Consider the following 26,656-nt stretch of genomic DNA (forward strand, 5'->3'; position numbering starts at 1 on the left):
TCAATATGGGACACCCAAAGATTCACAGCCCTCGTAGAGAGTGCCAACTTCCTGTTGATTTCTGCCCGAGGATGTACTATTATGAAATCTAGGTCTAAGTCAGACCTACATAGAGGTTTTTGTTTCAGGAGAGACCTTCCTAGTGGGAGATATAGGCAGTCTAGTTTTTTCCCCCTAGGGGGCGCTAGAGCGCAATTTCGAGTTTTGGGGTTCGTTTTTTTATTAAAAGACAATTTTCGCAGGTCCTGATGGGTGGGTCAAATATGGTGAGTTTTGAAGCATGTTAAGTGGGTCAAATTAGTGCTCAAAGAGGCTGCGGAAGAATAAGAATAATAATTAAAGCTGCAAGCAGCGTTGGTCGGGCCCACATATTTGGCAGGTGCTAGTCCTAAGAATCGTTTTGAATCGGGAAAATATCGTTTTTGAATCGAGAATCGTGTTGAATTGAAAAAAAAAAAAAAATCGATTTTGAATCGAATCGTGACCCCAAGAATCAATATGGGACACCCAAAGATTCACAGCCCTCGTAGAGAGTGCCAACTTCCTGTTGATTTCTGCCCGACGATGTACTATTATGAAATCTAGGTCTAAGTCAGACCTACATAGAGGTTTTTGTTTCAGGAGAGACCTTCCTAGTGGGAGATATAGGCAGTCTAGTTTTTTTCCCCTAGGGGGCGCTAGAGCGCAATTTCGAGTTTTGGGGTTCGTTTTTTTATTAAAAGACAATTTTCGCAGGTCCTGATGGGTGGGTCAAATATGGTGAGTTTTGAAGCATGTTAAGTGGGTCAAATTAGTGCTCAAAGAGGCTGCGGAAGAATAAGAATAATAATTAAAGCTGCAAGCAGCGTTGGTCGGGCCCACATATTTGGCAGGTGCTAGTCCTAAGAATCGTTTTGAATCGGGAAAATATCGTTTTTGAATCGAGAATCGTGTTGAATTGAAAAAAAAAAAATCGATTTTGAATCGAATCGTGACCCCAAGAATCAATATGGGACACCCAAAGATTCACAGCCCTCGTAGAGAGTGTTTTAACGTAGAATTCTAATTATTTTTTAAAAGCACAAAAAAACAGGTCGGGTATTGAGAAACTTACATTTATGAATATAAAACTTAGCCAATAGTAAAATGAGGTCGCGAAGGTAAAATTCATTTTCATTTTTTTTTTCTTTTCATAAAGTGTAAATCCAAATAGCACCTCTTTAAAACAAAGCACAGATTTGTCATGAAAACTTCCTCCTCGACAGGCCACGCCCTTTCTACGTGACGTCACCAGCCCCTGAGTATATGCTCGGCTCGCCACGCCAGACTGCTTCAGTGGACCAGAGGAGGTCGCAGCCCTACTTGACGCCTGCGCTTGGCCAGCCAAATAATCCCCGATGGATCTCGGTTGTTTCACGGCGGCGCAGCGGCTTTCGTGCCACGCCACGAAGGCGGATGTATGTCCCCCGGCGACGGAGCGCGCGTCCCCGCCGCAGCGAGCCCCTGCCCCTGCTCCTGCTTCTGCTCCGGCGGCGAAAAGCGGAAGGAGTAAATGTGAACAAGGCAGGCCGGAGCTGGCACAGGTGGTGACCGACTCCAGGACGGGACGCTCCTACTGTAAAGGCAAGCTTCTCGGCAAGGTAGGCGTCCATCACACGTGCCGCCGCAGGTGCGTCCATTGTACTCATGTGATTACCCGCAGGTGTGTCCATTGTACTCATGTGATCACCCGCAATTTAGCTGCAAATAGAGAAGGCACGTAAAGGCACAGCCTTAAAGAAAATGGACTAACGTCTTTGCTGCATCAACATGTTGCTGCCAAGTCTGCCGCAGAGTCCATTTCATGCTTGATGAATGCGGCCCTCGAAGCCTCATTTGGTGCATCAGACGCCACACCGCTTGGGTATGAAGCAACAACTGCATCATACTAGCGCTGGCCTTTTGTTAATATCTCGATATTTTTTAGGCCATGTCACGATACGCGATATATACATCTCGATATGTTGCCTTTAGCCTTGAATGAACACTTGATGCATATAATCACAGCAGTATGATGATTCTATGTGTCTACATTAAAACATTCTTCTTCATACTGCATTAATATATGCTCATTTTAAACCTTCATGCAGAGAGGGAAACAACAACTAAGTCAATTGACCAAAACTGTATTTATTAAACCGTTTTTAAAGCAGTGGCACAAACATTCATGTCATTTCCAAAACAGAAAGTGCAAGATTGTCAGAGACATTTTAAAACAAGCTATGAGTGCACTTTTGTGCATGAGGTCACACAAGATATTTCAAAAACTGGTCAAATGAAAATGAGCTGCATAATAGGAAATCAAATTGTGTATGTCCTTCGCTATGTGGTAGGTTCCTGCGGATGTTTTTCCATACGGAGGTGTTGACCTGCGGCGTTTCAAGCACTCTTCGTTCTCTAGCGCAGTGTTTTTCAACCACTGTGCCGCGCCGTGAGATAGTCTGGTGTGCCGTGGGAGATGATCTAATTTCACCTATTTGGGTTAAAAATATTTTTTGCAAACCAGTAATTATAGTCCGCAAATGATGTGTTGTTGTTGAGTGTCGGTGCTGTCTAGAGCTCGGCAGCGTAACCGTGTAATACTCTCCCATATCAGTAGGTGGCAGCAGGTAGCTAATTGCTTTGTAGATGTCGGAAACAGCGGGAGGCGGCGTGGAGGTAAAAGGTGTCTAATGCTTAAAATAAAATAAACAAAAGGTGAGTGCCCCTAAGAAAAGGCATTGAAGTTTAGGGAAGGCTATGCAGAACGAAACTAAAACTGAACTGGCTGCAAAGTAAACAAAAACAATGCTGGACGACAGAAAAGACTTACTGTGGAGCAAAGACGGCGTCCACAATGTACATCCGAACATGACAATCAACAATGTCCCCACAAAGAAGGATAAAAACAATTGAATTATTCTTGATTGCTAAAACAAAGTAGATGGGGGAAATATCGCTCAAAGGAAGACATGAAACTGCCAAAAAAAGAGAAAAAGCCACCAAAATAGGAGCGCAAGACAAGAACTAAAACAGCAAACAAGTCAAAATAAGTCAGGGTGTGATGTGACAGTACACCTACTTTGAGGCAAGAGCTATAGTGCTGCATGCTTGGTTATGGCTTAAAGTCATATCCAACAATTGCGACAACGACTTTTTATTGTCTACTGAGTTTCGTTTTTTAATGATTTCTGCTGGTGGTGTGCCTCCGGATTTTTTCGAAGCAAAAAATGTGCCTTGGCTCAAAAAAGGTTGAAAATCACTGCTCTAGCGGGTGACTTTTCAAATGATGCTACAAATTAGTAGCGCTGCTACTTTCTGTAGCAACGCTTTTGCCGCATACTTGACATATTATGGTTGTCTGTTCAACATCTTCCCGCTTGAAGCCAAACCACCGCCAGACCAAGGACCCCCTGCTGTTTTTCTTGGGAAATAATTATTCCTCCATTTGTTACCAGATTGGCACCTTCTCTCTCTCGTATCACCACTCTCACCGCTCCGCTAATCACCTGCCACAGCTAATATTACCATGCCGCTACCTCTCTGCTCCGTGAGGGCGTATGACAAGTATGTGACGCATGTCACAAGGTGCACTTGTTTTATCTCTCTGTGAGAAGGAGAGACAAGAAAGAGTGAGAAAAGCCTGTAGTGTAATGCCCGCAGCTAAAAACAACTGAGAACTAGGGATGATGTTTGATAAGAAATTATCGAGTTCGAGCCTATTATCGAATCCTCTTATCGAACCGATTCCTTATCGATTCTCTTATCGAGTCCAGATAGGTTGTTGTATATGGAAAAAAACACACAATATTTGGTTTAACAAAAGCTCACTTTTATTATATAAGAAAAAAATTTAATCTAATAAATAAATAAATATTGACTGTTACCCCCCCTAAAAAAATAAAATAAAATAAATAAATATTGACTGTTGTTACCCAAAGTATATTAAGTGGGATTTTTCAGAAAAACAAATATATACAGTAACACAAAAACAACCTGTCTCTGTGATCACTATAGGTGTATAAATAATAATATAGTGTTAAAAAAAATCAGTCCCTTGGGCACAAAACTTAAAATAATACAGCTCTCCAAAAAGTGCACTTCTGCTGCTATTTGACATAACTGTTTGTTATGATGCTTTGACATTGTTGCACTTTATTTCTTTATTGAAAGACAATTCTATGAAGAGAAAAGTTGTTTGCAAATGTGGTTACAATGCTAAAAAATGAAAAGTTAAAGCTAAAAAAAGAAATACACTTTATTGAGTTAACATTATTTCTTTATAGGGGGAAATATGTGATGTTATGAGCTAGGAATATAACTACACTACCCAGCATGCAACGTGAGTGACGAGCATGCGCGGTAGCCCCGAAAAGTTTTGTTGCATGTCGTCACCCGGCAGCTAAGAATGAGTTTATGAGCACGCTGTGAAAGTAAACGTCAAGAAGTCAGCCAACACGCCTCGTCTGCATTATTAGACAGACAACACATATACAGTGTGATTTTGTTTTGTTTACAAGGAAAGAAAAACAAAAGTTAAAAATGGGAGATATATGTTGTATATATATGTATGTGCTGCGGTTGCTTTAAGAACGTTGCGACAGCTGCCGTAAAGGAGGTGCGTTGCTAGCCTGGTTGCTATGTTTCCGGTTGGTCCTAAAAGTGTTCGTCATGTGTTTGTACCCTGCTCAAATCTCTCAATAAACTTATTCATTGGATTATACCTTTTTGTTTTGAACTTTATTACACCTTGGAGCGCTTTTTCCGGTCCATTTTTTTCCCCTGCTTTCCCTATCGCCTAATGACTGAGCTACGTGACGTCATTTCTTGTGATGTCTCAAAGGGCATTTTGGTTGGGATGGGATTCGTTCCCAGGGATTCAAATAAAGAACCAACTCTTTTTCTTTACTATATTGGTCTCGATAACGGGTACCGGTTCTCAAAAAGGGATTCGAGTCCGAGGACTCGGTTCTTTTCTTATCGAACAACCGGGAAAACCGGTTTCGAGTATCATCCCTAGTGAGAACGTATACTCACGATATAGTCATTTTCTACATCGCACAGAGACAAACCCGCGATATATCGAGTATATATTTGATACATCGCCCAGCCCTACATCATACCTTAACCGCCTCGGTTTTTCCTCCTCCTCAAGGGTGGTTTCGCCCGATGCTACGAGATGACGGACCTGTCGAGCAACAAAATGTACGCGGTGAAGGTGATCCCGCAGAGCAGGGTGTCCAAGCCGCACCAGAGAGAAAAGGTACGATTGCGTGCAACGGGTGTACGGCGCGGCTTCAGCTCACTGGCTTTTCCGTCGCCAGATCACCAACGAGATCGAGCTGCACAGAACTCTGTCGCACAAGCACGTGGTCAAGTTCTCGCACCATTTCGAAGACCAGGACAACATCTACATCTTCCTGGAGCTGTGCAGTCGCAAGGTGAACAATCAGTGGTGTGCACGCCGCCTCTTTCCAGGTTGACCTTTTCTTCCTTCCGTGTAGTCTTTGGCGCACATCTGGAAGGCCAGACACACGCTGACGGAACCCGAGGTGCGGTATTACCTCCGGCAGATCGTGTCCGGCCTCAAGTACCTTCACAGTCGAGGCATCCTGCACAGAGATCTCAAACTAGGTGGGTGTGCTGGGGATGTGCAGGACTTTGGCCCCAGGAGTGTTGACATCTGTCTGCTTTTCAGGCAACTTCTTTGTGAATGAAAACATGGACCTGCGACTGGGGGACTTCGGTCTCGCTGCCAAGCTGGAGACGGTTGAGCAGAGGAAAAAGTATGTTAAGGATTATGGGATACTGACTTTCCCCACATTAGGGCTCTGGTGTGCCTGCATGCAAGCACGTCAAAGTGTGGGATTGGTACCGACAACTAATGGCTGTCGATTTACATGAAATCAAACGGTGTCATATTTAAATACCTTTTTGTTGCTCGTGATGTCTCACGCAGTTGCAGACTAAACATGGCTCAATCACTCGGCGAGGAAACAAGCACTCAGACCGGACTCCCAAAAAGTATGCCTGATAAAAAAAACACAACATAAAGTAAGGCTCTGCTTTTCAGAATGCGCTAGCTCGATGCCAATTTACTCTGGATTTGCTATGTACATGCTACTGATTAGCATTGGCGATTTTACATGGCAATTCCAAGACCTCCCAAATATGGTAATCAAAACTATAACTGAGATGCGAGTTACAAACAGAAGGCGTGTAAGAAGTGCAAAACTGACAGTATAAAGACTTTGTAGGGAGCAACATAAGACTAGACTGGCACATTCAGCTTCATGGCAAATACTACTTCCTCATTTTGCAATGCATTGTAGTCTATACCCTACTGCCATCTAATGTCTTGGAATTGCAACTGCACACAAAGTCTAGGATATAATACTTGCAAATGGACTCAAATTTGTAATAAGTAAACATTGTTATCATAATCAACTAGTTTTTTAAATGTTTCTTTAAAAACATGGATTTTAACATGAAACAGTTTTAACATGCATCATAATTGATTCCCAGGTTATGGGAATTAGTCTTTGTTTCGGTACCAATGTCAAAGTCTTTAGCAAGCTTTTCAAATGCCTGCCTCATTGGGGAGTAACACTTCAAACTGCACCAACGACACGAGGGAAACCACCACCATGTCATCGACTCCATGACGTGTCTTGTTTGAGCGAGTGCGCCATGGGTTTGGACTTTGCCGATTATATTGGGGTCTATTTTTCGTTGCAACAGATGACAGTTGTCATATAAAAGTGTCAAGGAGCAATCACAGTTCAGTCCAATCTTAAACACAGTGTTGGTTAAAAAAAAAAATCAATTAACTCCACAGTCCTGGCCTAAATTGTATCTCATAACTAGAAGAGGTGTGAACGCTCCAATGCTGAAGTTGAAGTGAAATGCTGACAGAATGTAGTTTGAATGTAAGAATAGTTGGAATGTTGGAATGGTTTGAATGTTGAAAAGTTTAAATTTCCAGGAAAATGGTAATTAGGCTTGGAAATTGTTAGTTTGAATGTTCAGGATGAGTAGAATGTGTGTTGGAATGGTTTGAATAGGTTGAAAAATGTGGGAATTGGGCAACTTGGAAAAATGTCCCAGTCATTTCAATGGGAACTTCCTGGAAATGTGGGTATTTTGGGGAAAAATGGGATTATTTGGAAAATGATTAGGAGCATGAATGTCCTGAATGAGCGGAATTGGTTGGTGTTGGAATTGTTTAAATCGGGCAAGAAATGTTGAATGTATTAGGGAATTTAGGGAAAATCAGGAATTTTTTTTTTGAAAATGGTAAACTTCAATGGTCTGAATGAGTTGAAATGGCTAGGGTTTGAATCAATCTAGAAATGTTGAAGTTGTAACATGTTGAATTGAGAAATGGTATTACGGAATTCCTAGAATTTCGGGAAAACTGGTAATTTTTTCAGATCAAAAAACGTTTGTTTTTTTGGCCTGATTAAGAGAAATGTTTTGACGGTGGAACAACTGAAATGCGTTGAAAAATGTGAAGAGTAGTTGCCAGAAAAAATGGTGGAAATGAGGCTTTGGAAAAGCAGGAATCCTGAATTTTTTTGAAGTTTGAATGTCCAGGATAGTGGAATGGGTTGAAAAATGTGGGAATGGTGGAAGTTTGATAAATAGCCAATTCATTTTGAATGGGGAAAAATGTCCCGGAAAACCTGGAATTCTGGGAATTTTTTTAATTTGTCAAGGGAAAGCCTGTGATTCCCTAAAAGGCTGACCAGTTTGAAGTTGGAAATCTTTGAATTGAGTGAAAAATGTGTAAGGTAGAGCGTGGCAAAATCTGGAGAAGAATAAGTAGATGAATTTTGGTGTAGAATATCATGTGTGTTAATGTTTGGAGCATTCACACAATTAATCCTATCACTTTTTAAACAAAAAATATCTGACAGCTAGAAATAAAGACTTGACATAATCCACTCAGTCAGAAACCTGCTGGAGAAGTGACTAGAAGTGCTTGTTAACACACAGTATATAGTGTGAGATTATGCAACATTTTAGTCTTTTTCTTCATTTGGGCTCTATTGATTGAACATTTACTCTATTGATTGAACATTTCCAACCGCCCTCACATGTGCTCCAAATCCCCGAGGGAGGGAGAAAAAAGCAATTGTCTTTTCTGGTAAGCACGATCATGCCAAAAGTCAAAACACCACCTATTGTGTCGTACTTGAGCTAGTGCCACGTGGGTTTTGACTTTGTGCATTATTTTGTTGACTATTTCTTTATGTAGAAGATGACGGTTGTCAGATATAACTGGCGAGGATACAATCACACTAGGCCGTGGGTTCTCAAACTTTTTTTCACCAAGTACCGTGGCTCTCAAAGTACCACCATAATACCCAACATTAAAATACAGTAGCATAGTAGGTTTAAATAATAATTAAAAACAAGGCAGAGGTTTTATTTAACAAGTACTGTATTTTCCGGGCTATAGAGCGCACCAGTTTATAAACGGCACCCACTGAATTGGGGGGGGGGGGGGGAGCTGCACTGCAAAGCTACAAATATATGTTTTGAAATGAGTTATTTACACAAATATTTTACAAATGTTTGTTTACATACCTTGTTTCCAAACGGTGTTTGTAACAAGGCAGTAAAACGGCTGATCAAACAAAACAGAAGTCATGGTCATGGACCCACTGGCTGCGCAAGCTGGCTCTCTAATTGGCTAAACAGACTCAATAACTCCACGGTAACGTTTTGATGAATTTACTGAGGAATTTGTGAAACTGGAACAATACCAAAAGAATGCCATTGTAAGTTAATAATAATGCAGACACTTGTTAGCGTATAAGCTAATGCTAATGACGCTAACTTCATTACATTACGATAGCGTGTACAAATATGCATGAAAACACTCCTACAGACATCACACATGGGAAAGTTTAGTGAGTAAGAATTGTTTTAGTTATATTGTAAAACTCGCAAACGTTGCTTGGAATGATGAATGAAGAATCCGTACATGTAAAAACGCTATGGACGGTTAGAAGACAGAACGGCACTTCTACGTCCGGTTCAAAGCTTTAAACGGCATGAAACACCCAGCAGCACCTGCAGTGAGCGAACTCGTCCAACAATAACACCATTTAAGTGTCTTTTGCATGGGTTTGAATGAAAACTACTTGCTTTGTGGCTGTCTGTGAAGAAAAACCCATAAATCAGCCGCACTGTTTTATAGGCCGCAGACTCCAAAGCGTAGGAAGAAAAGCGCGGCAATTTACGGCCACTCTAACATTTTCAACTAAGATTGTGCTTGAATCAAGTGATTGGTATTACCCACGTACCACTAGTGGTCCAGGAAATACACTGCACTAGACTAGGATGCACGACTACAGGTGTTTGTCGAAAATAAAGACATGACATAATCCACCAAATAAAAAAACTTGCATTATGAAGCGATGGCCAGAATACTGGAGATCAGTAACCGCTGAATTTCCCGTTGTACGGTCGCTTGTAGGGATCAGTCTCCTCGACAATCGCACGCTTGGCATTTGTTTGGACTTATGTAACGTGTGCAACCTTCCAACTGGATCGCCTCTAACTAAACCGGTTTCCAAGTGGCAGTTGAATGTAGCGCCCAGTTTCAGTACCGGTTTGACACTTTCCTGTGGAATACCAGAAGCAGGAGCGAAGGTATAGAGGGAAGGTTTCATGTTGGAATGGAATACTGTGAGTGTGTGATGAATAAATATCCCTGTGTTTGGTGTAGGACCATCTGTGGGACCCCCAACTACTTGGCCCCCGAGGTGCTGAACAGGCAGGGCCACGGCACCGAGTCGGACGTTTGGTCCCTGGGTTGTGTTATGTAAGTACGGCCATTTCGCAGCAGTGTGCAAAATAGCAAGTCTTTTGTTTTTGAGTCAAGACGTCTGTGGGCAGGCTAGAACATGAATGTCCCAGACCAGGACATGGTGTGCGTAATCCGTCTGCTTCTGACTCATGACACCTCCTTCAGGTACACGCTGATGTGCGGCAACCCCCCCTTCGAGACTCTTGACCTCAAAGAGACCTACAAGTGTATAAAGGAAGTGCGCTACAACCTGCCCTCGGCGCTCTCGCCTGCCGCGCAGAAGCTCATCTCCAGCATCCTGCAGAAAAACCCTCACGACAGACTCACCTTGGATCAAATCCTCAACCATGAATTCTTCACCAAAGTGAGCAGAAGCCACAACAAGGTCAGATGGCCAGGTTCCTAACGGGTCTTGTGCCTTGCAGGGTTTCACCCCAGACAAACTTCCCCCCAGCAGCTGCACGAGCATCCCCGAGCTGCATCCTCCCAGCCCTGCCAAGAAGTTCTTCACCAAAATGGCCAAGAGTCTCTTCGGCAAGAAGAAAGCAAAAGGTAAGCAATTATGGACACTACAACAAAAGTCTCATTTAGACAGTAGCAAGCTACATGTAGCTAAGCTAACTTAGACTTAGACCAGGGGTCAGCAACCCGCGGCTCCGGAGCCGCATGCGGCTCTTTGATCACTCTGATGCGGCTCAGCTGCATACTTGCCGACCACCCCGATTTTCCCGGGAGACTTCCAGATTTCAGTGCCTCTCACAAAAATCTCCGATTTTCACCCTTACAATAATAATAAGGGCGTGCCATGATGGTACAGTATTTAGCACCCTCTACAATCTGTACAAACTGCGTGCCAGTCCAGCCTATTGTTTTATGCATCTTCTGCTTGCACACGTAAGTGACAGCAATGCATACTTGGTCAATAACCGCACAGGTTACACTGACGGTGGCCATATAAAACAACTTTAACACTCTTACTAATAATGCGCCACACTTTGAACCAAAACCAAACAAGAATGACAAACACATTTCGGGAGAACATCTGCACCTTAACACAACATAAACACAACAGAACAAATACCCAGAATCCCATGCAGCCCTGACTCTTCCGGGCTACATTATACACCCCTGCTCCCTCACACAACCCCCCCACCTGTGCGTCGGTTGAGGTGGGCGGGGTTTGGTAGCGGGGGTGTATAATGTAGCCCGGAAGAGTTAAGGCTGCATGGGATTCTGGCTATTTGTTCTGTTGTGTTTGTTGTGTTACGGTGCAGATGTTCTCCCGAAATGTGTTTGTCATTCTTGTTTGGTGTGGGTTCACAGTGTGGCGCATTATTAGTAAGAGTGTTAAAGTTGTTTTATATGGCCACCGTCAGTGTAACCTGTGTGGTTGTTGACCAAGTACGCCTTGCTGTCACTTACGTGAGCAAGCAGAAGCCCCATACAACGTGTGGCTGGGCCGGCACGCTGGTTGCAGTGGGTGCTAAATGCTGTATCATCACGGCACAGTCGAGAGAACGGTTGCCTTGAAATTCGTAGTCTGCCGTTCATATAAAACCCGCGGGCCGCACTAACATTCAATTTTCATATTAAGGTGTGGGCCGCGTGTCTGAGACCCTTGGTTTATACATAGCACAAAGCATGAAAAAAAACTTTGTATGCAGTGTTATTTCATTTTAAATTTCAAAAGATTTTAGTGGCTCCCATTGTTTTCTTTAATTTGTGAAACTGGTCAAAATGGCTCTTTGACTGGTAAAGGTTGCCGACCCCTGACTTAGACAAACTTTAATGATCCACAAGGGAAATAGTAGCTCAGTTACAATGATGGAAAGGACAATGCAGGTATACATAGACTAAATATAGCGATATAAAATATAACATATATATGTAATATTTACATAATATATGTACAGTATATTATATACCGTACTTTTCGGACTATAAGTCGCAGTTTTTTTCATAGTTTGGCCGGGGGCGACTTATGTGTGAAATTATTAACACATTACCGTAAAATATCAAATATTATTTAGCTCATTCACGTAAGAGACTAGACGTATAAGATTTCATGGGATTTAGCGATTAGGAGTGACAGATTGTTTGGTAAACGTATAGCATGTTCTATATGTTATAGTTATTTGAATGACTCTTACCATAATATGTTACATTAACATACCAGGCACGTTCTCAGTTGGTTATTTATGCCTCATATAACGTACACTTATTCAGCCTGTTCACTATTTATTTATTTATTTTAAATTGCCTTTCAAATGTCTATTCTTGGTGTTGGGTTTTATCAAATACATTTCCCCCAAAAATGCGACTTATACTCCAGTGCGACTTATGTTTTTTTTTCCTTTTTTATTATGCATTTTCGGCCGGTGCGACTTTTACTCCGGAGCGACTTATACTCCGAAAAATATGGTATACTGATATATTATATTATGTCTATATCATACATAACAATGACCATGTACAATATTACAGTATATGTAACAGCTGCAGCATAAAATAAAGAGTAGATCTAGCAGAAAATATACTTTTTAAACAAAGAAGTAGCTAACATGTCAGGTGTCAGGTAATAGACAGATCATCTATTGCTGTATGGCGAGTGATTATACAGCTGGATGGAGTGTGGAATGAAGGAGTTCTTGAATCCAACACTGTGGGAACAAAGCTGAAGGAGCCTGTTGGAGTAAGAGCTCAGCTGTCCCTTAATTGTCTGATGGAGTGGGTGGGCAGGATTGTCCATGATGGCCAGCAGTTTGTCCAGTGTCCTCCTATCCCTCACTGACCTAACACCTCCAACTGCTTGCCAATAGTTTGGCCGGCTTTCCGGATCAGTTTGTCAATCCGAAACTACATTTCATCATGAAATCTACATTTTCCAGTAGCTTAGTTACTTTTGTATGTAGCGATGTAGCTAACCTGAAAGCTTCAAACAGAGAAAATGGACTGTGAATCCATGCCAAAAGAAAATCAGTATAAAATCCAAAGACCTGGATGAATGAGAACATCCATGATGATTGCTTGGTGTTCCTATGATGAGTCACCATTGGCTAAGGTTAGGGCCAAACATCAGGGACTGGCCAATCAGAGGCAAGATAAGGCGAGTCATTGAAACCAGGAAGTAAAATTTATCAGTTAGCACTTATGTCACATGACCATGAGGGAGTCGGAGACAGAGGGACGCTTCAAGCTGACCACTCAAAAAAAAAAAAAAAAGAAACATTTGAAAATGTCAGAGGAATTCTCTCCTGCAGATTATATTTTTCCTCTAGTGATGAAGAATGCTTGCAGGAAATCCACAATAATGTGTGTCCTTGGCCATATTTAGAGAATGCCTTTAGAGAAAATAAACCCTTACTTTTAGTTGTTTAATCCGTAAACGAACATAACTGTTATCATTTAGGATGTGGAACACAAATGTAGGAATGTTATAGATATTTATTATTATTATTATTATTATTATTATTACCCATGTGGGCCCATAGAAATGTTGCTCAATGTAGCTTTTGATGTAGTTAGCTACTTTTGCCCTGTAGCTTGTGGTGTTCATGGAGAGTTACTTACTTACTACATTTCCCAAGTAGCTTACATCGAGACATTTTTTTCTAAAGCTGCTTCCAAGTAAAAGTCCATTTGATGATGCAACACTTGATGATGTCATGAAGGCCTGTTGGAGGTGTGTGAGACTCCTCATTGTTGCTGTTGCAGTGGAGAAGACTCAGTGCGAGGAGAAGGAAGACAAGGACATTTCTAAGCTGGTTTCTGGTATCGTCAAATGTTCCATCAGCCGGCAGATCAGCTACAAAACAGTGGGGCTAAATGAGGTGAGATTATGATTCACAACATGTCTCGTTTTTCTACCAGTCTTGTCAGGTCAAAACAAGACATTTCTATACATTTCAAGGTCTTCTCAGAATCTTCTGAACTCCTCTTTCCATGACTTTTAAAAAATTTTTTTTAATCATTTCTTTTTAAACTCCAAATATTTTAGCTCAAAATGGTTTGTCTTCTTGATATAGTTTTACATAGTTTCTCATTGGACAAGATTTTGGTATGATGGATGGAATATTTTACCTAAAATATTCCATCTTTATTCCAAATATCATCCAATATACAGAAAAAATTAATAAGGATTTTGTTATCATAGATGGAATATGTTACCTTTTGGAAATGTTTCATCTTTTATACCAAAATCTTGTCTGAAAAGAAGAAACTGAGATTTTGGTATAATAGAAGAATACTTTACCTTTTTAAAATATTACATTTATTACAAAATCTCAGTTTCTTCTTTTCAGACAAGATTTTGGTTAAATAGATGGAATATTTTAAGGTCAAATATTCCATCTATTATACCACGTGGTGTGGCCACTACTTTTCAGTTTCTTCTAGTCAGCCAAGATTTTGGTATAATAGATTAAATATTTTACATTAAGATTTTCCAAATATCCAATATACAGAAAAATTAAGGATTTTGGTATAATAGATTAAATATTTTACCTTAAAATATTCCACCTAGTATACCAAAATCTTTGCTGAGAAGAATAAACTAAGATATTGGTGTAATATTTTACCTTTTTTTTTTTTTTTTTAAATAAAATATTTACCTTTAAAATATTCTTATACCAAAATCTTGTCTGACTATAATACATAGTGTGGTCACTACTTTTTAGTTTCTTCTAGTCAGACAAGATTTTGGTATAATAGATGGAATAGTTTACCTTTTTAAAATATTTACCTAAAAATATTCCATCTATTCTACCAAAATAGATGAAATATTTTACTTCAAAATAAAATGGTTTACCTTTTTTAAAATATTTCATCTATTGTACCAAAATCTAAGTTTCTTCTTCTTCGCCAAGATTTTGGTATAAAATATTCCATCAATTTTGGTATAATAAATGGAATAGTTTACCTTTTTAAAATATTTACCTAAAAATATTCCATCTATTATACCAAAATAGATGAAATATTTTACTTTAAAATAAAATAGTTTACCTTTTAAAATATTAAATCTATTATATCAAAATCTTGTCTTGGCTGACTGTAAATTGAAAATTAGTCTAAATCTGAAAATATGCACATTGTACTATTCAACAAGTGTATATGATATTATATATGCATATGAATATGGTAATAGGAGTATATACACATATGTATATGGTAAAGGTGTATTGGAGTTATCAGCGGTGAGTTATTGGTACATATGTGAAATATAGCCACACATGCTAATAGCCTGCTGACATCAGCACATTAGTTATTGGAAAAACAAAAGTCGTTTGAGTAACAGGACTGTGCTGGGATTTTAATTGAAATATCCATTATAAAACAGTCAATTTATGAAAATTTGTATTGGATATTGGGAATAATTTACATATTGGGTAAATGGCGAAGGTGATTTAAGTAGCAGGACTGAAAGTATCAGTGAGTTGTTAGGATATAATTAGCAAATATGTTAAACATGGCCACGAGGCACATTCTACTATATATATATATATATATATATATATATATATATATATATATATATATATTTTTTTTTTTTTTAAGGAGCAGGACTGTGCTGGTATTTTAGTTGAAATATCATCCAATATACAGAAAACTAAAAGAGGATCTGAATGATGCAACTTCCTGTCCCACCATGTGACTTGTGCAATGCTCCACATTTCTCTGAGGGGCTCATGTGTAATTGCATTCATTTATTTAATACATTCATAGCAATTTCTGTAAATGTGTCAGTGTTGGCCATAGAGCACTTTGCTAAATGCTAACACACGATAGCGAGCTAATTACGGCGATACAATTACCACATCTTGAGTTTTCTTTGTAAAAAAAAAAAAAGATCATTTAAATTCACACTTAAGCATAGTAGGGAAAAGGAGGAACACAAATGTCAATTATAATTATCGATATACAACAGATACAAGTAGTCCAGCTTTTAGGTTAGTTCAAAGTGAGTTGTATATTCTATTCCTGGGTGTGACCCCTAAACTTGTTGAAAGGGATCTTCTGAGTTGTATTGTGTATTTTATTCCTGGATATGACCCCCTAAACTTGTTTTAAAGTGATTTTCTGAGTTGTATTGTATATTCTATTCCTGGGTATTTACCCCTAAACTTGTTTTAATATTGATCTTCTAAAGTTGTATTGTATATTCTATTCCTGGGTATGCCCCCTAAACTTGTTGAAAGGGATCTTCTGAGTTGTATTGTATATTCTATTCCTGGGTATGACCCCTAAACTTGTTTTAATGTGATCTTCTAAGTTGTATTGTATATTCTATTCCTGGGTATGCCCCCTAAACTTGTTGAAAGGGATCTTCTGAGTTGTATTGTATATTCTATTGCTGGGTATGACCCCTAAACTTGTTTTAAAGTGATCTCCTGAGTTGTATTGTATATTCTATTCCTGGGTATGACCCCTAAACTTGTTGAAAAGGATCTTCTGAGTTGTATTGTATATTCTATTCCTGGGTATGCCCCCTAAACTTGTTGAAAGGGATCTTCTGAGTTGTATTGTATATTCTATTGCTGGGTATGACCCCTAAACTTGTTGAAAAGGATCTTCTGAGTTGTATTGTATATTCTATTCCTGGGTATGACCCCTAAACTTGCTGAAAGGGATCTTCTGAGTTGCATTGTATATTTTATTCCTGGGTATGACCCCTAAACTTGTTTTAATGTGATCTTCTAAGTTGTATTGTATATTCTATTCCTGGGTATGACCCCTAAACTTGTTTTAATGTGATCTTCTAAGTTGTATTGTATATTCTATTCCTGGGTATGCCCCCTAAACTTGTTGAAAGGGATCTTCTGAGTTGTATTGTATATTCTATTGCTGGGTATGACCCCTAAACTTGTTTTAAAGTGATCTCCTGAGTTGTATTGTATATTCTATTCCTGGGTATGACCCCTAAACTTGTTGAAAAGGATCTTCTGAGTTGTATTGTATATTCTATTCCTGGGTATGCCCCCTAAACTTGTTGAAAGGGATCTTCTGAGTTGTATTGTATATTCTATTGCTGGGTATGACCCCTAAACTTGTTGAAAAGGATCTTCTGAGTTGTATTGTATATTCTATTCCTGGGTATGACCCCTAAACTTGCTGAAAGGGATCTTCTGAGTTGCATTGTATATTTTATTCCTGGGTATGACCCCTAAACTTGTTTTAATGTGATCTTCTAAGTTGTATTGTATATTCTATTCCTGGGTATGACCCCTAAACTTGTTTTAATGTGATCTTCTAAGTTGTATTGTATATTCTATTCCTGGGTATGCCCCCTAAACTTGTTGAAAGGGATCTTCTGAGTTGTATTGTATATTCTATTGCTGGGTATGACCCCTAAACTTGTTTTAAAGTGATCTCCTGAGTTGTATTGTATATTCTATTCCTGGGTATGACCCCTAAACTTGTTGAAAAGGATCTTCTGAGTTGTATTGTATATTCTATTCCTGGGTATGCCCCCTAAACTTGTTGAAAGGGATCTTCTGAGTTGTATTGTATATTCTATTGCTGGGTATGACCCCTAAACTTGTTGAAAAGGATCTTCTGAGTTGTATTGTATATTCTATTCCTGGGTATGACCCCTAAACTTGCTGAAAGGGATCTTCTGAGTTGCATTGTATATTTTATTCCTGGGTATGACCCCTAAACTTGTTTTAATGTGATCTTCTAAGTTGTATTGTATATTCTATTCCTGGGTATGACCCCTAAACTTGTTTTAATGTGATCTTCTAAGTTGTATTGTATATTCTATTCCTGGGTATGCCCCCTAAACTTGTTGAAAGGGATCTTCTGAGTTGTATTGTATATTCTATTGCTGGGTATGACCCCTAAACTTGTTTTAAAGTGATCTCCTGAGTTGTATTGTATATTCTATTCCTGGGTATGACCCCTAAACTTGTTGAAAAGGATCTTCTGAGTTGTATTGTATATTCTATTCCTGGGTATGCCCCCTAAACTTGTTGAAAGGGATCTTCTGAGTTGTATTGTATATTCTATTGCTGGGTATGACCCCTAAACTTGTTGAAAAGGATCTTCTGAGTTGTATTGTATATTCTATTCCTGGGTATGACCCCTAAACTTGCTGAAAGGGATCTTCTGAGTTGCATTGTATATTTTATTCCTGGGTATGACCCCTAAACTTGTTTTAATGTGATCTTCTAAGTTGTATTGTATATTCTATTCCTGGGTATGCCCCCTAAACTTGTTGAAAGGGATCTTCTGAGTTGTATTGTATATTATTTTGCTGGGTACGCCCCTTAAATGTTTGTGTTGAATACTGTTTTTTTTTAAAAACCCACCTGCCTTTACCTTCATCTTCAGGTAGCCTCACCCAACGGTCAGCTGGTCAGTTCTGTGCCTCTGGAGCAGACTCCCGCCGAGGAGGAGTCCAGGAAGTCCATCTCGCGCTCCTTTAAGGGCACGATGGCGAGCAGCTCTGAACGTAAGCTCAAATGCACTCTGCCCAAACTTAATTTATTCATAATTCACTTATATTTCCCCCCTCTCCAGCGTGTGAAGATGTCCTCACGCCTGCTGCCGTGTCTGAATGTGCCATGAAAATCCTTAATGGCTGCTTGGCCGCCATGCCTGCAGGTATGCATCACATGAGGCCAAACCTGCTCTTTGACTTCCCGCTGTAGCACAATGGAAACACTTTCATGGGTTACATTCTTTGCCAGCCAAGCCCTTCTGTAAAACCTGCAGGATTTGCTGAGTCATGTGGCTTCCAGAGCCTCTCAGCCTGTGTGAAATTGGGCTAGGGACTTATTTACTCAATTCTCAGTTGTCTACCTGCATGCATTCTTTATTTGTCCTTTTGTGCAGCTGCCAAGAATCCACCCTGCCTGTCCAGGCCGCAGTCCTTCCTGTGGGTAACCAAGTGGGTCGACTACTCCAACAAATATGGTTTTGGCTACCAGCTGTCTGACCAAAACATTGGTGTGCTCTTCAACGAGGGAACACACCTCAGCCTCTGTGACCAACGCAAGTAAGAGTTCATGATGCTAGTGACAAAACCTCATCTCTTAGGGCAGGAGCTGCAAAAAATTAAGTCTTATGTAAGTGTTATAATGAAGGCAACACATGATGTAAGTGTCTATATTAGCCTACTATCAAAATGACTTAACAAGTCTTATATAAGTGTTATAATGAAGGTAGTAACACATGATGTGTCTATATTAGCTATATTAGCCTATCAAAATGACTTAACAAGTCTTATATAAGTGTTATAATGAAGGTAACACATGATGTAACATACATCCATAAACGTGGACGCATGTGAAAAAGTGCAATATATTTATCTGTACAGTAATCTATTTATTTATTTATATATATTTATTTATTTTATATATTATTTATATATATATATATATATTTATTTATTTATTTATATATGCACCTTATTGCTTTTTTATCCTGCACTACCATGAGCTTATTCAACGAAATGTCGTTCTTATCTGTGCTGTAAAGTTCAAATTTGAATGACAATAAAAAGGAAGTCTAAGTCCATGTGTCTATAGTAGTTATATTAGCCTACTATCAAAATGACTTAACAAGTCTTATATAAGTGTTGTAACACATGATGTGTCTATATTAGCTATATTACCGTATTTTCCGCACTATAAGGCGCACCTAAAAACCACAATTTTTCTCAAAAGCTGACAGTGCGCCTAATAACCCGGTGCGCTTTATTACGATTCATTTTCATAAAGTTTCGGTCTCGCAACTTCGGTAAACAGCCGCCATCTTTTTTCCCGGTAGAACAGGAAGCGCTTCTTCTTCTACGCAAGCAACCGCCAAGGAAAGCACCCGCCCCCATAGAACAGGAAGCGCTTCTTCTTCTACTGTAAGCAACCACCCGCCCCCGGAAGAAGAAGAAAAAACGCGCGGATATCACCGTACGTTTCATTTCCTGTTTACATCTGTAAAGACCACAAAATGGCTCCTACTAAACGATCCGGTTCATAAAAAGACGCAATCTCTCCATCCGCACACGGATTACTACCGTATTTCACAGCAACTGAACTGCACTGTGGAACGGGAGCACGTACGGTGAATATTCGCTCCACAGGGAATGAGAAGTCATCCTTCACTGTGGTTCTAGCTTGCCATGCTAACTTCCACTCATGGTGATATTCAAAAGGAAGACCTTGCCAAAAGAGACCTTTCCAGCCGGCGTCATCATAAAAGCTAACTCGAAGGGATGGATGGATGAAGAAAAGATGAGCGAGTGGTTAAGGGAAGTTTACGCGAAGAGGCCTGGTGGCTTTTTTCACACAGCTCCGAAGGCGAACACACCTTCACTAAGACGGGCAGACAGCCTCGGACGACATACGCCAACATTTGCCAGTGGATCGTAAATGCCTGGGCAGATATTTCGGTCACAACTGTGGTCCGAGCTTTCCGGAAGGCAGGATTCACAGAACTACTGGACAACAACAGCGACACTGACTCCCGATGACTTCTACGAGACGGAACCGGCCATTTTGGATCCCACGCTTGCGCAACTTTTCAATTCGGACACCGAAGACGAAGAATTCGAAGGATTTACGAATGAAGAATAACTTCAGAAGGTGAGCGCTATGTTTATTTTGTGTGTTGTGACATTAACGTTCGAGCAACATTATGTTGCTATTTATTGCTCTACACCATTTTGAATTTTACTATGTTTGTGATTGCACATTTGCGTACATTTTGGGACAGAGTTGTTAGAACGCTGGTTTTCAATATATTATTAAAGTTTGACTGAACTATCTGACTGTTTTTTTGACATTCACTTTAGCGCAGCGTTTTTTTGACATTCACTTTAGCGCAGCGTAGGCGCGGCTTTTAGTCCGGGGCGGCTTATTGGTGGACAAAATTATGAAATATGTAATTCATAGAAGGTGCGGCTAATAATCCGGTGCGCCTTATAGTGCGGAAAATACGGTAGCCTACTATCAAAATGACTTAACAAGTCTTATGTAAGTGTTATAATGAAGGTAACACATGATGTAACATACATCCATAAACGTGGACGCATGTGAAAAAGTGCAATATATTTATCTGTACAGTAATCTATTTATTTATTTTATATATTATTTATATATATTTATTTATTTATATATGCACCTTATTGCTTTTTTATCCTGCACTACCATGAGCTTATGTAACGAAATGTCGTTCTTATCTGTGCTGTAAAGTTCAAATTTGAATGACAATAAAAAGGAAGTCTAAGTCCATGTGTCTATAGTAGTTATATTAGCCTACTATCAAAATTACATTAAAAGTCTTATATACTGTAAGTGTTATAATGAAGGCAACACATGGTGTAAATGTATATTAGTTGCATTAGCCTACTATCAAAATGACTTTAAAAGTCTTATATAAGTGTTATAATGAAGACATGACGTAATTGTGTATATTAGCCTACTATCAAAATGACTGTCGCAGGCTGTTAAAAATGTTGAAATGTAATATTTACTCTACACATTTTTACAACATCGGAAAACATAAGTGAAACGGAGACTGAGATAACTCCTGGAAATGACTGTCTTAGAATGGCCAAAGGTATAGATGTGTCCAAATTAAAAGAAACGGCAGGTTGTCTTTTTCTCATGGATTCAACGCATGCTGGGTAACGTTTACTGTGGTCTGGAACAGCATGGCACACAAACAACTATCATAATTGCAGCTAATATTACATACAGATAATGTGTCATGAGACATACAAATATAAATTAAATACACAGAGGACACAAAGAAAATTAAATGAGCTCAAATAGACTTACAAACGAGGCATAATGATGTAATATTAGCCGAAGTAGCATGTTAGCATCAATTAGCTTGCAGTCATTCACTGACCAAATATGTCTGATTATCACTCCACACAAGTCAATAACATCAACAAAGTTCACCTTTGTGCATTCACACACAGCATAAAACGCTTGGTGGACAAAATGAGACAAAGGACTATGGGGGTTAATTTGTCTTTATTATGAAAACTTTTTTATTTTTACGCTGAATTTATGTACCTGAGTTTTTTGCGTTTTGAATTTTGTGAACTGTATTTTTTTACATCAAATTATACTAACAATTTCATTAAAAATAAATTCAGTGTAAAAAAAAAAAAAAATGGAAATGTTAATTATGTTGTATTATGCCAAGGTAGCCCAGTTAACTGCTTTTTTTCATGCTGTTTTGCAAGAGCCGTGTCATGTGACTTCAAACTTGACACCTCATTGGCTGGTTCTGAGACAGTATCCATTGCTTCTGTCTTAATTTACCAGATGTGACTCTTTGACATTTTTCGGCACTGACTTTTTTTTTTTTTTACACTGAATTTATTTTCAATTACATTTTCAGCATAATTCGTTGTAAAAATTCAGTACAGAAAACTCAAACGCGACACATTCCGTTTCATAAATTCAGTGTACTTAAAAGCTTTCGTAATAAAGACACAAATTAACCTCCATAAGGAGTGGCATAAAACACATCTTTCTGTGGCAGCATCTGAGAAATTTGTACATATAAACAAAATAGGGTGAATTCAAGGACCGCTGAAATTGGTAGGACAAAACGGCTCTCACCAAATACTGTCATCAGTGAAGCATGTTTATTATAAACACTGGGATTTATATAAATTAGGAAGGTTAGGGTCATGTTTGTCTGACACAAACCTTATTAAAACTAAATATAATTGTTTTCCATTGTCACACATTTTTGAAAAACTCTTCTCCGCAGCAAAGCTTCATAGTAACGTTTTGTTCTGCTCCCACAGGACTGTGCACTACTGCTTGACCAACAATAAGCACTTTAGTTTCCCTGCCAGCTCTCTACCCGAGCAGCTTCGCAGCCAGAAACAAATAGTAGAGCTCATGGCCAACTACATGGAACAGAATCTCATGGAGGTACAAAAAATACTTGACTTGGTTGCCACCTATGAAAAGAAAGTCCTCAACCTGTTTTTGCTGGTGGACAGGGTGGAGATCTGCACTGTCGGGATGAAGTTGCAGGTCCTCCTCCTCTGCTGCTGCAATGGGTGAAGACTGACCACGCACTTGTGATGCTCTTCAACAACGGCACTTTGCAGGTTAGAACCACATTTTATTGCCCTTCAAATACAACTGAATTGCTTCTTGAACAGGGTTTGCATTGAAGCAAGGTTCTCCTTAAAGGCCTACTGAAATGCGATTTTCTTATTTAAACGAGGATAGCAGTTCCATTCTGTCATACTTGATCATTTCGCGATATTGCCATATTTTTGCTGAAAGGATTTAGTAGAGAACATCGACGATAAAGTTCGAAACTTTTGGTCGCTGATCAAAAAAGCCTTGCCTGTACCGGAAGTAGCAGACGAGTAGCGTGACGTCACCGGTTGTGGAGCTCCTCACATCTGCACATTGTTTACAATCATGGCCACCAGCAGCGAGAGCGATTCGGACCGAGAAAGCGACGATTTCCCCATTAATTTGAGCGAGGATGAACGATTCGTGGATGAGGAAAGTGAGAGTGAAGGACTAGAGGGCAGTGGGAGCGATTCAGATAGGGAAGATGCTGTGAGAGGCGGGTGGGACCTGATATTCAGCTGGGAATGACTAAAACAGTAAATAAACACAAGACATATATATATATATACTCTATTAGCCACAACACAACCAGGCTTATATTTAATATGCCACAAATGAATCCCGCATAACAAACACCTCCCCCCTCCCGTCCATATAACCCGCCAATACAACTCAAACACCTGCACAACACACTCAATCCCACAGCCCAAAGTACCGTTCACCTCCCCAAAGTTCATACAGCACATATATTTCCCCAAAGTTATGTACGTGACATGCACATAGCGGCACGCACGTACGGGCAAGCGATCAAATGTTTGGAAGCCGCAGCTGCATGCGTACTCACGGTACCGTGTCTGCGTATCCAACTCAAAGTCCTCCTGGTAAGAGTCTCTGTTGTCCCAGTTCTCCAAAGGCCAATAGTAAAGCTTGACTGTCATCTTACCGGAATGTAAACAATGAAACACCGGCTGTGTTTGTGTTGCTGCAGCCGCCCGCAATACACCGCTTCCCACCTACAGCTTTCTTCTTTGCTGTCTCCATTGTTCATTGAACAAATTGCAAAAGATTCACCAACACAGATGTCCAGAATACTGTGGAATTTTGCGACGAAAACAGACTACTTAATAGCTGGCCACCATGCTGTCCCAAAATGTCCTCTACAATCCGTGACGTCACGCGCTGACGTCATCAAACCGAGACGTTTTCAGCAGGATATTTCGCGCAAAATTTAAAATTGCACTTTAGTAAGCTAACCCGGCCGTATTGGCATGTGTTGCAATGTTAAGATTTCATCATTGATATATAAACTATCAGACTGCGTGGTCGGTAGTAGTGGGTTTCAGTAGGCCTTTAGGCTTGTAAATCTCGTGTGTGTGTGTGTGTGTGTGTGTTATGCAACCACCCTGACGACACACTCACTAGCTTGGTGGTGCACTCAGTTTGAAATCACAAAACGTCTGTACATTAACAGAATTTACTTCTATTAATTTTCTCGGCGTGCACGGGAAAGGAGGGAGAGGGAGGAGGCAGTGTCGACAACGCTGTGGATACTTTGTGAATGTTTCAAAGCACACATTGCTTTCTTTGGACTCCTATTGAGCAAGTAACATTGGTTTATAATAGAGTATCATGAGGAGGACAAGGATGCCTGGTGGGATGTGTTGTGGTGGTCTACAGCCATGCATTTGTAGTTTTTGTACCCTTTTTTTTTAACATCTAAACTGCACGGCTTGCAATGTTCATTTCCCAAACGCGGCGATCCTGACCGTTGGTCTTCCTCTGGCAGGTGAACTTCTACACGGACCACACCAAGATCATCCTGTGCAAGTCTTCGGACGCCTCCTACCTGCTGACCTACATCAGCCGCGAGCGCGTCTCCTACACGTACGCCCTCGGCGCGCTGAGCCAGGCGGGCTGCACCTCGGAGCTGCGACACCGCCTCAGGTACGTGGTGCATCTCCTGCAGCACCACGCCGACGCCTGAGCGCTCCGTCGTCCTCCCGAGTGTCCGCCCCCTCCCCCGTGCGCCAACGACCATCTCGTCCTCTGATTGTTTCGCCGTGCCAAAACTCTCCGGAGCAATATCCCCCTCCCCCGCCTGGACCGGTGCTGAGGCAGCTGATGATGCCGTTGATGTGATGAAGTTGCCAGATGACGCATTTTAGCCTCTTAAGGCTTTGTGCCTGTCCAGCCTTTGCCTCAAAGGTGCTCTTGGAAGGACGTGATGATGGATCCCCTCACATGTAGATGCCTCAAAAACCACAAGCATTCAGCTTCTCCTCATAGCTTCCATTAGTGCCAGGTGTGTGTCTCTATTGTCACCAAACATACGTTGTTTTGAGTGACCTTGCAGCACAGAACTTTGTAGGGAATGACTGACCCTCCTGACCTCTGTGTTCATCTTGTTGAAAGCAGAAGATGCGAGCCAGCGTTGGGATCTTTACCTCACATGCACACTCCACATTCCTGGCCATATTTTGGTGAGGATCAGAGAAAGCCTTTGCTTCTTCGGCCCTTATCGACATTTTTTTCTTTGGTGCGTTCACTGACCTAAGGGGCTATGGGAGCAACACAATACACTGTTAGAAAAGCAACCGTCTTAGATTATTTTTTTTATTTTTTTTTTATACCATCACCTGTTTTTTGTTTTTAAATGAATACCAAAAGCATTTTTAAAGTTTTAGACTCACGTGAGGTGACTGTGGGTCTGGAAAGGAGGGAAGGGAGGGGGTGAAAAGTGCCTTTTGGAGGGATGTCTGTAAAGTGCAATAACCCTTTTTTTTTTTTTTTTTTTTTTTTTTTTGGTTTGAATGTCCAGCTGACAGATTTAACGGTTGGATGTACTTTTGCGCTTTTGCCGAAGTTCAAAAGCGCGTCCAACAGCACTACACTCACTACCCGGTGTATTAAGCTTTTAAAATGGTGGATGTAATATTTAGGGTGGAAAAAGAAAACCTTGTACTCGATGTCTTTAGCGGTTCGCAGTGCTTTTCTCCACCCAGAAGTTGTATCCTGAAAACTGTGACCTGGAATGCAAGTGTGGTGTACACGTGTTGTTTGCAAAAACATTGTGAAAGCCATCTGCCGATTTAGACAAATTCTTTATTTTCTTGGCACATAATGTCTTGTTAATTTAATTTTTTTTATTTATTCTTTTTTTTTTTTATTTATTGTGTAAATGTTGGTCTTGACACAAAGAAATGTTAAATTCCACTCACTTTTTGTATGCATTGTACGGGGGGAACGGGACAAAAATAAAGTTTATTGAAAAGAGCCTTGGTTTGATCCTGTTAAACATTATTATTATTATTATTATTATTAGTAGTAGTAATTTGATTTGCTTTGGCCCTCAATCACAATTGGATGTGGTCTTCAATATACAGTATGTGAGACACATTTTGACCAGAACTTCATTTAAAGAAAGAATAAGTGCGCTTTTTAAAATGCTGTAACATAAGATGCAGTCGACAGCGGAAATGGATATTTCATCAACATCCGGTTTCCGTTTCTATTTAAAACCACTGAATTGTCGGTGCATCAATTGTCAATAGTGCACTAATAATAGTCTATATGAATATATATTTTGATTCAGGAAAAAAAAGCGATTGTTGAAACACCGGAATTGACGCTGTGGCGCATTTGTTTACATGTGAGTTGAACAATAAATCTCATTTAGATCCACGCTGATGTCTGTGTCATCTCTACTTAACAAACATAAAAATATTACATATATTACACTATATACATCCATTCATACTTTTATATTACTTTAATATCACGTAAA

The 26,656-nt window shown here is 40.0% G+C and overlaps 1 protein-coding gene across 1 annotated transcript; it reads left to right on the forward strand.

Moving 5' to 3' along the window:
- The first annotated feature begins 1,299 nt into the window (after nt 1-1,299).
- plk3 (polo-like kinase 3 (Drosophila)) lies at nt 1,300-26,443 on the forward strand. The gene is made up of 15 exons (XM_061927527.2): nt 1,300-1,619; nt 5,153-5,260; nt 5,322-5,438; nt 5,502-5,631; nt 5,696-5,783; nt 9,737-9,832; nt 9,983-10,181; nt 10,243-10,369; nt 13,532-13,647; nt 18,146-18,266; nt 18,335-18,418; nt 18,650-18,812; nt 22,584-22,713; nt 22,785-22,895; nt 24,659-26,443. The coding sequence occupies exons 1-15, from the start codon at nt 1,377-1,379 to the stop codon at nt 24,854-24,856; spliced, it is 2,031 nt and encodes a 676-aa protein (XP_061783511.1). The 5' UTR covers nt 1,300-1,376; the 3' UTR covers nt 24,857-26,443.
- The last annotated feature ends 213 nt before the right edge of the window (nt 26,444-26,656 follow it).

This window comes from Nerophis lumbriciformis, linkage group LG35, assembly GCF_033978685.3.
Source record: "Nerophis lumbriciformis linkage group LG35, RoL_Nlum_v2.1, whole genome shotgun sequence".
Classification (NCBI taxonomy): domain Eukaryota; kingdom Metazoa; phylum Chordata; class Actinopteri; order Syngnathiformes; family Syngnathidae; genus Nerophis; species Nerophis lumbriciformis.

Bases quoted from the DNA above. Each gene is read 5' to 3' on its own strand.
- plk3 (XM_061927527.2), top strand. From the start codon at position 1,377: ATGGATCTCGGTTGTTTCACGGCGGCGCAGCGGCTTTCGTGCCACGCC. The intron at 5,632-5,695 runs GTGGGTGTGCTG...TCTGCTTTTCAG, and splicing joins GCACAGAGATCTCAAACTAG to GCAACTTCTTTGTGAATGAA. The intron at 9,833-9,982 runs GTAAGTACGGCC...CACCTCCTTCAG, and splicing joins TGGTCCCTGGGTTGTGTTAT to GTACACGCTGATGTGCGGCA.